Here is an 11,836-nt window from a genome sequence, read left to right on the forward strand (position 1 = left end):
TTTATTTCAAAACCCCCTTCCCCTCCCCCTTTTCTGATGAAGGGTCTCAGCCCGAAACGTCAGCCTCTCTGCTCCTATGATGCTGCTTGGCCTGCTGTGTTCATCCAGCCCTGCACCTTGTTGTCTCTATATATATATATATATATATATGAAGACAGGTTTCACAAACATGACACGCCCTGTTTTTCATGTTACTATCCTCTATTTCAATTTCTAACATTACTATCTTTAATTGATTTCTGCTTCTTGTTCTGCAGCTGTTTATGAATCTCTGATTTTCTTTTAAATCAACACAGGAAGAACTTTCCTCTGAAAATGTCTGTGCTGAAACAAAGGTTGGAGCCACAGTCTGTCTCTGTCATGTTTGTTGTTTGTGACCAGCAGCATGCATCAGTGATGTTCATGTTTATTCCTCGCCAAAGAAATCGACTCCAAACTCATGCTGTTCTTTCCAACAGTTCCCTGTATGAAACTCTCTAAACAGTTTTACTGTCCTGCCACAGCGCTAAAATAACGTAAACCAAAATCACAAAGAGCATTCTTTGTGACTGTGATCATTGTCATTGTAGTTGTTACTATCTGTCTTCAATCTCTGTTCAACTGTGGACACGGTCAACCACATCCGACTGCTCCTCCAATACTTCTGCTCAAAGGGTATTGCTCACTTGATTCCAAGTTTACCATTACAATTGTAGCCGAAGCATTTCTACTGAATGTTCTATCTTTGAACCCCCTCCCCTTCCTTATCTACATGCGCTCACCTTCAAAAATGTAGTCAGCTTCTTGTATACGCTAATGACACTTGGCATTATCTTTCTGTTAATTTTCTTGGCCCCTCCAGCTATACTGAATTAATTCCCAGTCATCAGTTACTGTGTTCTTGTTCACCTATCCTAGCTTCTTGATCCCATATGCCCCATGTTAAAAACTCTCGTGTTCATGTTTGGATAATGCTTTAAATAATAACCTTCCATTACACCCTTAATAACACCACACCCCTGCCAAAATAACTGTGACATCTGCTCTTCATCCCATATCTACCTCCCCAAACTCTATTTCTGTGATACCTGTGTCTTGTTTAGCTCTCTTTAGCTCACAATTTGCAATTCCCTCCTAGAAATCCTTTCATCCTTTAAAATCTTCCTTAAACATGCCTCTATTACTGACACCTCTGAATATTTCTTTTGTGGCTTGATATCCTTATTTGCTTGAGTTGCTAAAAATGTCATAGATTTTTTTTCTGCCTTACATGTGTATTATAAATTCAATTTGTTGTTATTTTATTGGTCCTGTAGAGTTTATACCAGAATGTTCAATCAATTTGGTAGCCGTGTAACAAAAGCTGATGTTCTGTGTTTGTGTTAAAATGTTTTTTGCAGGAAACCTGATACTTGTTTCAGCAACTGCAGTATAGTATCGGCTGTACACAGTGCTTCATTCAGAACTTGCTCCTTCAAGTTGAGCAGTATAGGGTACATAGTGAATTGGTAAATTGAGCCATGATTTAAAATGTATATAAGACCACCAGTTGGCTTAAGAGATTTTGGTAAGCAGAGAAAAGAAAACCAGCTAGCATTTCTCCACCTGATTATTATCCATTGGTTTATTCTTGAAAGTTCCTTCCCAGTGTAGGCCAGCTAGTATAGACCCCATGGTGGAATAGCCAGCCATTACCCCTCTTCTAAGACTTACAATTCACCATTTCTAATTTGCAAATGGCACTGCAGTGTTCCTGAAAATTATGGAATCATATCTCAGCAACATCCAGCCTGTCTGAAAGAGAATTGCATAGAATTGCATGTAATGTATAGCACAGGCTTATTGGTACAATGCGTCTGTGCCAGAGATTATATTTGAAAAAAATCTCTTCTCACCCTCCATTTGTTTTTGCTAATGGGATGCATGTATTAGTTGGAAGGCCAGGGTCTGTTGCCTGTTACTCATTACCCTTGAGGGAGCCACCTTGAATATTGCAGTCCGTGTGGCGTGGGTGAATCCATAATACAGTTCAGAAGGCAGATCCAAATTTTTGACCCAGTGGAAAAGAAGAAACATCAATATAGTTCCAGGTTTGGGTAGAGTGTGACTCAGTGGGGAACTTGTAGGTGGTACAGATTGCATATTTGGAATGTATTGTTGAAGAACCCTACAAAGTCTCATGAAATCAGTCTGCTTATGTCCTCTTCATAAACTTACGTATCTTTGTGTCACCAACAAATTTAATCATCAAATATACTTTCCATCACTTTCTTCAAGTAATTTATATATATCGTAAAATGTTGAGGCCCCAGCCCTCAACCCTCTGGTACGCCACTCATTACATCTTGCCACTCAGAAAATGACCCATTTATCCATACTCTGTTACCTGTTAGCTTGCCAATCTTTAATGCTACCATATTACTCCTGACACCATTAGCTTTTATTTCCTGTAATAACCTTTGACTTCTGAAATTCCAATCCATTGCATCCGTCTATTTTCCTTTAGCCACAGCACATGTTATACTTCAGTGAACTTGAAGAAATTGCTTCAACATGACTTTCCTTTCACAAAACTATACAGACTCAGCTTGATCACCTTGAACTTGAAGTGTCCTGCCATAACATTAATAATGGCTTCTGACATCTTCCTTTTGACAGATGTTAAACTAAGTGGCCTGTAGTTTCCTGTGTTTTTTTCTCCCTCCTTTTTTAAACAAATGAGTTACTTTTGCAAATTTTCAATCTAATGGAACCTTACGCAAATCCAGAAAAGTTTGGAAAATTAAAAGCTCAAATGTTGGTGAGGTGACTTCCTGTTGATTAACATCTAAAGGCTCTCCTCAGCCAATGAATCGCGTACTCTTCCATATCAAATGTCAGTTGGTACAGCTTGCAATGGCGCAGAATGAACTGTGGGTAGTGGACTTCAATGACTGTCACTTACAATAGCTTGGTAGCATTACTACTGTGTAAGCTGGCCAAGACCTAAAGGACGTACCTGCCGCAGACCCAGTCCTGGTAAGGGACCACCACACTCTTGTGAAGACAAAGTCCTAACTAATATACAAACGTACAAAATAGGGAAATAGATCATTTAGCCCCTTGACCTTGCTCTACCTTTGAAGAAAATCATGGCTGATTTGTTAGTGTTTCGAATTCCTCATTCCCATCTACCCGCAAAAACGTTGATTCCCCTGCCTAACCAGAATCTATTCATCTCTGAATTTAAAATGTTCAATGATGTCAACTCCACCACCTTTTGAAGCACGGAATTTGAAAGTTGCACAACCTTCTGAGAGAAATCACTTTTCTCATCTCTATCCTGAAAAGGCTACCTCAAAGTGTAAAACAATGCCCTTTAGTTCTCAACGTACGCAAAAGAGGAAGTATCCTTTCCACAAGAGCCTTATCAAGACCATTCAGGATCTTGTGCACTTCAATCAAATTACTCTCACTGTTCTGAACTCAGTGTAAATAAGCCCAGCCTTTTCAACCTATCTTCATGAGCCAACATGCTTATTCGAGGTGTTAATCCAATAAATCCCCTGTGAACCCACTCCGATGCATTTACATCTTCCTTAAGTAAGGAGAACAAAACTGTGCACAGTATTTGTGATCTACCAATGTGTATAACTGAAGCATAACGTTCTTACTTTTATGTTCAGTTCCTCTCGTAATAAAGGATTGCATTCTATTAGCCATTAATTATTTGCTCTACCTGCATACAAACTTTTTGTAACTTATGTCCAGATCACCGAAATCCTTCTGGACCTTGGAATTCTGCAGCTGTTAGCCATTTCAGTAATACTCTGCTTTTTTTTATTATTTCTGTCAAAGTGAACAACTTCACATTTTTCCACATCGTATCCCATCTTCCAGATTTTTTCCCTCTCACAATCCATATCTGTCTGTTTCCAATGTCATCTTCACGACATATTTCTTGCTTATTTTGATGTTGTCTATGAATTTAGTTGCCATTCTTTCTCTCCCCTAAGCGAAGTCATTCGTGTAAATTGTGAAAAGCTGACACCCTAGGACAGACCCTTCAGGATTCCATGTGTCACATCCTGTCAATCAGAAAAAGACCTATTTATGCATATGCCCAGCAATACAAATTATATTCCTACTTTAGTTTTAGGAGAACACCACCACCTGCAAATTCCCCACCACGCTACACACATCCAGACTTGGACTTATATTGCTGTTTTTTCATTATTGCTAAGGAACTCCCTTCCTAACACCATTGTGTAGGTAGTGTACAACCATCACCTTCTCCAGGGTGATTAGGGTTGAGCTACAAAAGTTGGCTTAGCAGTGATGGCTACAGCATGTGAATAAAACAAATGCAAACTATGCTGCTTTCCAAAATCATTCCATGTTATTTGAGTATTCATGTCCTAACAGCTTTTCGGATAGTTTCTTCTGAATTCCCATTTGGACTTATGAGTGGCTGTCATATTTGTATTTAAATTTTTCTCCTAAGAAAAATATTTTTTCTGCATTTACCCTATCAAATCTATTCAATTTGTGAATATATAAATATACAAAATGGATGGGCAGAAAATGATCAACCATCCACTAAACTGATCCCACACTCTGGCCAGTGCATCACAACTGACATCTCGTTCTTGCCCGTCCTTCCCAAAGCCAAGTAGTGTCCTAATGGAAGAAAACAGCTGGAAAATGAGATTCCAAAGGGCAATGGCAATCGAGAAGAGGATTATTGAATTATTCAGGATGTAAACAGATGTGTTTAATCAACTGCTAGCTGTTATTTTCTTATTCCTTGTTTTCAAACAGGAGCATCCCAGAGGAGAAAATGAAAGTAAGAACTCTATTTGAAGGTGCATCAGTCAATGGGGAAAAGCCAGCATTAACGTCAAAAGATAGACCTAGTTTAGAAGCTGAACCGAAGAAAAGCAGAGCCTGGGAGCGAAGAAAAGAAGGACGCTCCAAAACATTTGACTGGGCAGAATTTCGTCCAGTTCAGCAGCGGCCCAGTAGAGGACGTGTTCACAGACCTACTTCGATGTATGTCAGAGACATGGCTAATCCTGCAACAGACTCTCAGGAATTGGAAAAGGACCGTGCACGGCGGCGAGAGGAAAGGCGCAGACGATTTGAAATGACTGATGTTTCTATTTCCCCGGGTTACAACGATGCAAACAGGATGGAGGTAGATGGGGCCACCACAACCACCATACCCCCGGGACCTAAAAGTGTTGATGTTGAAATTGAGCATAGATGGCAGCAGGTGGAATGTACACCATTACGTGAGGAGAAACAAGTTCCTATCCTCACTACACAGACCTCCAGTGAAGGAAGACCTCCTGCCCAAGACTTGATCTTAATACTGGAGAAAGAGGTAAGAACTAACTAATTATATATGATTTAGCAGTTGATTTTTCAATTATTCATGGAAACTGTATGTAAATAAGTAGAATTAAAATGATGCATCCTAATTAATACTGAAGATAAATAGCTTTCAAAAGGACCACCCTTTAAAGTTCTCAGCCCTAACTGACAAGTCTGTCTTCATAACCCAGCTGTTTATCGCTTATAACATGTGACTGAATCTGTACTATAATTTCATTGCTTCTACATTCCCTGTAGAATAACAAAAATTGTACATAAAGTAACCTAATTTCCTAAAGTTCAACCTCTCTTGTTTGCTTTTATGTTTTCTGTGTCTGTAGAAGTTAAGGACTCTTGTTTAATTGACCTGTCTGCATCTACTGCTCCCTTAATGTCTTGTGTACCTACACAACTAAGGTTCCTCAATTCTATTCAAAATGGTCCACTTTCTTTGTCTACTTGGATATCTAAAACATATTATTTCACATTTTCCACGTCGAAATGCATTTTGTTACATAATCTTTCACAATCTTTCACGATCTTTGTCACAATTTACCATACACCCAGCATCTTCAACAAATTTTAATATTTCCTCAGTTTATAATCTCATTTGGTTAATGTATGAATGGAGTAAGAACAGCCCCAACATAGACCTAGGTGCAACACTATTAACTACACCTTCTTTCTTGACGGCAAGACCTTGACATGTAGGAGCAGAAACTCGGCCCATTGAGTCTACAAATGAGATCATGGCTGATCTGATAATCCTCAATTCCACTTTCCTACCTTATCAATGTAACCCTTGTGTCCATTACTGATTAAAAATCTATCTAAGCCTCAAATATTCTTAATGACACAACCAGTCAGCATCCACCTAGTAAGTTATACTAACAATCTTGTGTGTCTCAATAAGGTTTCCTGACACTCTTCTAAATTTCAATGATTGTAAGCCCAACCTACTAAAACTACAAGATACACTGCAGACTTTCATCAAAGATACTTAGACAGCTTCTTCCAACCCACGACCACTTCCTTCTGGAAGGACAAGAGCAGCAGATATATGGGAAGTCAACCACCTACAAGTTCCCCTCCAAGCCACTCCCCATCCTGACTTAGAAATATTTCGCTGTTCCTTCACTGTCGCTGGGTCAGAATCCTGGAAATCCCTCTCTGAGAGCATTGTGGGTCAACTTACAACAGGTGGACTGCAGCGGTTCAAGAAGGTAGCTCACTACCACCTTCTCAAGATCAAAAAGGGACAGGTATTAATTACAGGCCAGCCAACGACACCCAAGTGAATTAAAATAATTCATTCAAACTGTCTATATCTCTCTTTGTGTCATTGTCACTGCTCACCTTCCCACCTATTTTCATGTCATCCGCAAACTTGGCTGTGGTACATTTACTTTCATCATCCAGGTCATTAAAATAAGATAGAAATAATTGTGGGCCCAGCAGTGATCCTTATGGCGCTCCACTATTTATAGCTTGTCATCCTGGAAATGGCCCCTTTATCCAAACTCTCTTTTTTTTAAATAGTCATGGAATATTATAGTAAGAAAAGAGGCCCTTCAGCCTGTTACATCTGTGCCGGTCATTAAGTACCTATCTAGTATAGTCCCACTTCCCAGCATTTGGTCCACTAGCCTCATGTGTTGCGGCATTTCATCTAAATATAATTAAAATGTTGTAATGGTTCTCCCTGCCTCTACCACTCTCTTTCAGGCAGTGAGATACAGATACTCATAACTCTGAGTGAAGAAAATTCTCTGTAAATCTCCTCTTAATCTTCTACCCTTTGCCTTAAATTTATGTGCCATGGGAACTGACCCCTCTAATAAGAGGAAATATATTTTTCCTACAGACCCTATAAATGCCCCTCATAATTTTGACCTCAGTCTGGTCCCCCTGCAACCTTCTCTGCTCCCTAGCATATGACTCTCTATTCATCGTTGAAATGCTCCAGCCTCTGGGCAACATCCTGGTGAATCTCCTCAGCATTCTCTCTAGAACAATAGTGTAGTGACCAGACTTGCACATTGTACTCTAGCTATGGCTGAACCAATGTCCTATACAGCTCCATCATAACCTGCCAGCTCATGTATTCTATGCTTTGACCAATAAACACAAATATCCATATACCTTCTTAATCAACTTATCATCCTATCCCATTGCCTTCAAGGATCTTTGGACATGCGCAAGGTCTCATTGATCCTTACTGTCCAGTATGTTACCATTCATCATGTGCTCCCTTGCCTTGCTAGTCCTCCCAAATGCATCACCTCACAATTTTCAGGATGAAACTCTATCTGCCACTGTCCTGTCCATCTGACCAGCCTGTCTAAATCTTCCAATAGAATAAATTATTCCTCCTCTTTATTTACCATACTACCAATTTCGGTATCATGTGGGAACTTGCTGATAAAACCTCCAGAATTAATGTCCAAATAATTAATGTACATTGCAATCTGCAAGAGGTTGAGCATCAAACCTTTTGGGTATGCCACTGGACAAGGCTTCCAGTCACAGAAACAAACAACAACCAGCACCCTTTGCCTCCTGTCACTAGATCTATTTTGGATCCTGTTTGCCTTACCTTCTTGACTAGTCTATCATGCAACACCTTGTCAAAAACCTGATGAAGTCCATATTGATCATACCAACAGCACTACCTTCCTGCATATACCCATCCACCATCTTAAAAAAAAATCGATCAAATTTGCTAAAAAATGATCTCTGTGACAAAGCCACGCTGTCTATCTTTGATTAGTCCTTGTTTGTCAAAGTGGAGATTCCTACCGCCATTCTTGAATAATGATACTGTGTTAGCTGTCTCCCAATCAATGTTTCATCTAAACCTGGGTATTTATCCAATTTTAATCTTGTTAAACTTCTAATACCTCTTCCCTCTCAATGTTAATTTGTTCAAGTTTATCATAGTCGCTGTCCCTGATTTCTATACCAACCATGTTCTCCTTGAGACTGAATTAGTTAGCTGAGCTTCTGTCTGACTTTTCTTATTCTCTCCACACTTCTCATTAACTTCCCAAATTGGTCTTAATTCTTTACAGATATGAGCTGTTCTGTCCATATGCTCAGTTGTGTGCCCCACTGTCCCAAGAATCCAAGCCCTTTCTCCCGAACCACTTTTCTAAAAATACATCTGTCTCCATAATTTGGCTGTACTTGTCTGAGCAGGATGATAATATTGCTGAAGTTAAAATATTGTGATATCCTGCTTCTTGATCTAACTTCTACACCATAGGACTGTAGGGCCTGAATCCTATTTTTTCCTATGTTAATCAACTACAACTTTCGTGACCTGCCCGTTTCTAAGTAGTACGCTCATTGAGTTATGTCCCTTGTAAAGAATCTAGAAAGCACCTCTGCATTCGGAACTTGTATTTATAGTTACATAGAGTCACAGAAATGTACAGCATGGAAACAGACCTTTCAGTTCAACTTGTCCATGCTGACCAGGTAACCGAAATAAGTCCTGTCCCATTTGCCAGCATTTGGCCCATATCCCTCTAAAACCTTCTTTTTCATATACCCATCCATGTGCCTTTTAAATGTTGTGATTGTACCAGCCTCCTCCACTTCCCCTTCCATACACGCTCCACCATCTGTGTGACAAGTTGCTTCTTAGGTCCCTTTTAAATCTTTCTCCCTCTCACCTTAAATCTATGCCCTCTAGTTTTGGACTCACCCCACTCTGGGGAAAAGACCTTGTCCATTTACCCTATCCGTGCCCCTCATTTTTATAAGCCTTTATAAGGTCACCCCTCAGCCTCTAACGCTCCAGGGAAAATAGCTGCAGCCTATTCAGCCTCTCCCTATAGCTCAAACCCTCCAACCCTGGCAATGTCCTCGTAATTCTTTTCTGAACCCATTCAAGTTTCACATCATCATTCCTATAGCAGGGAGACCAGAATTGCATGTAGTATTCCAAAAGTGGCCTCACCAAAGTCCTGTACAGCTGCGACATCACCTCCCAGCTCCTATACTCAATGCACTGACCAGGAAAGGCAAGCATACCAAACGCCTATCTACCTGCGACTCTACTTTCAAGGAACTATGAACCTGCACTCCAAGGTCTGTTGTTAAGCTAATCTCCCAGGACCTTACCAGTAAGTGTAAAAGTTCTGCCCTGATTTGCCTTTCCAAAATGCAGCACCTCACATTTATCTAAATTAAACTCCATCTGCCACTCTTTGGCCCATTGGCCAATCTGATCAAGATCCTGTTGTACTCTGAGGTAACCTTCTTCACTGTCATTCCACCTCCGATTTTGGTGTCATCTGTAAACTTATTTAACCATACCTCCTATGTTCACATCTGAATCATTTGTATAAATGATGGTAAATGAATGTCCAGTCCTTTCATGAGTCTCTCTCCTCCTTTTCAACTACGCTTCCTCACTTTTTGGTTAACCACCTGATCTCTGGTGCCATTGTATTTCTTATGATTTTCTTGCTCAGTGTTGTATGTATTTATTTGACTGTATCAGACACCCAGGAGTACAACTTTCACCTTGTTTCTCCTTCACCCCAAATAGATGGTGATCCACTGTCCATCCTTTCTAGCAATTGTTCCTTTCTCTCTACTGGGTGACCATCTCCTGTTGTATGTGTTCTAGAAACTTCCTTTTCCCATGAAGTACAAAATATCTCTCCCGTTTAATCATTCAGAAAATTTGAACTTCAGTGAATTTATCAAGAGATGTGTCTTACATCTCTGGTTGTTCTGGATAAGAGTTTCCAGAGACTCCTGTGATGTGCGTTCTGCAAAACAATGGTTTCCACTATCTCTTTGTAATAAATTGAATTCAAAAGGACTGAAAGTCACATAATTGACAATAGTTTCAAGCTAACCCTAATCCTTTAATGCTGAATTCGCACATTATTCAATTTGCTGGACTCCAACTGCCTCTTGCTTTGAGATGATTTCAGTAAACTGTATAATCAATGGTTACTATTGCAGAAACCTTACTCCTTGGTCTTTCAAATTTAGGGGATGTGGTGCTTTAGTGGCAGTGTTACTAGAATAATAACTCAGACCTCCAGGTTAATGTTCTACAGACGTAGGTTTGAGTTCCACCATGGTAGACGGTGAAATTTGAATTAATTGAAAATTTGGTATAAACAACCGGCTTAACAGTGACCATGTAATCACTATCAATTGTGGTAAAAATCTATTTGGTAAGCTAATGTCTTTTAGGGAGGGAAATTTGCCATCCTTACTCGTGTGACTCCTGACCAACTGCTATGTGTTGACTTCAGGAAAGTTAGGGATGAGGAATAAAAACTGTCCCAGCCAGTGACATTTGCATCCCATGAACAAGAAAAAAAAATCCTATTCTGTCTCAGTGCTGAAATCCTGTTCAGTCAGTTTCCTGTCAGCAAATATTTACTTTGTTAGCTTCTTGACATTGTGACTTTGTTCATCTAATTTCTCAATAAACAGCTATAATTCCTTTCCCAATTATTTATCTGTTATAAGAATCTAGTGTCTTACGAAGAGTTGTAATTCCTGTTTTATAACCTCCCAGTTATTCTTCTTCTCAATCATCATCTTCTCCATTCAAAGGCTATAACTGTTAGCTTTAGTTGTGCTTTTTACCTCCACAGTTGGAGCAATCTCACCAAACAGTCTTTAGGCTGCACCAACAAAACAAGGAGCTGCAGGGGCAGCTCAGGGCTGCTCTGGAGAGGGAACACAATGCACGGGATGGTTATGTGCTGCAGGTGAGCAAATGGATAGCTATTATGTTGCATTTATCTAGTCTGTTGTGTATCATTTTGGGCTTGTTAATATGTCAAAACTCTTAACTGCTGTTGCATTCCTGTATTTTAAATAATCAGCCACAGCATTTGATTTAATGTTAAGAATAGCACACTAAGAAAAGTTCTACATTCATATAATTATAAATGTACACATGTGCCAAAGGAACACATTGTATATTACAATGCAAGTAGGTCACCTCTCCAGGACTGTAAATTCTTACTAATATATATCTAGTATATTTTGTGCTTAGTGCTCTAATTGCATGTTTGTGTGTGGCACAAAAACTAATTTTTGGGGTTACTGAGAATCGCATCTCTGGCCTTTGCTATCAGGACAAAGTAGCTGAAATACCAGATAATATTGAACTATACATATCTGCTTCTTTTCCTCAGATCCTTTAATGTTGCATGGCTTTGGTACTATGAGAGTTCTGCATGCCTCTTTGACTCTTGATGTTTCTACATTCTCTGCATTTCAAATTCCTTGCAATCACTGGTGGGTTTGTATCAGTTTGAATGTTCAGAAATCAGAATATTTGTCCCTCAGTCCGTTTGCTCTTGACTATTCCAATTATTAAGCAATTTATTATCAAATACTGGCAGAGAGGTGTGGTAAAGTATGTAACATGGGAAAGGATCACTGTGGACTAACCTACAACATGACACCAACAATACCTTACCTGATCCAATGTGGCCAGAGGTGTGACACTCAGTAT

At 39.6% G+C, this 11,836-nt stretch overlaps 1 protein-coding gene across 8 annotated transcripts in view; it reads left to right on the forward strand.

Annotated features, from left to right (window-relative positions):
• The window catches only part of si:ch73-103b11.2 (myosin phosphatase Rho-interacting protein), a 183,791-nt gene that overhangs the window by 152,604 nt on the left and 19,351 nt on the right, over positions 1 to 11,836 (forward strand). For all 8 annotated transcript variants that reach the window (XM_048609494.1, XM_048609490.1, XM_048609495.1 and 5 more), the window contains 2 exons: positions 4,780 to 5,344; positions 10,965 to 11,081. In XM_048609494.1, coding sequence (XP_048465451.1) covers positions 4,780 to 5,344; positions 10,965 to 11,081 — 682 coding nt within the window. The remainder of the gene's footprint in view (positions 1 to 4,779; positions 5,345 to 10,964; positions 11,082 to 11,836) is intronic.

The sequence above is a fragment of the Rhincodon typus genome, chromosome 21 (genome assembly GCF_021869965.1).
Source record: "Rhincodon typus isolate 14 chromosome 21, sRhiTyp1.1, whole genome shotgun sequence".
Taxonomy (NCBI): domain Eukaryota; kingdom Metazoa; phylum Chordata; class Chondrichthyes; order Orectolobiformes; family Rhincodontidae; genus Rhincodon; species Rhincodon typus.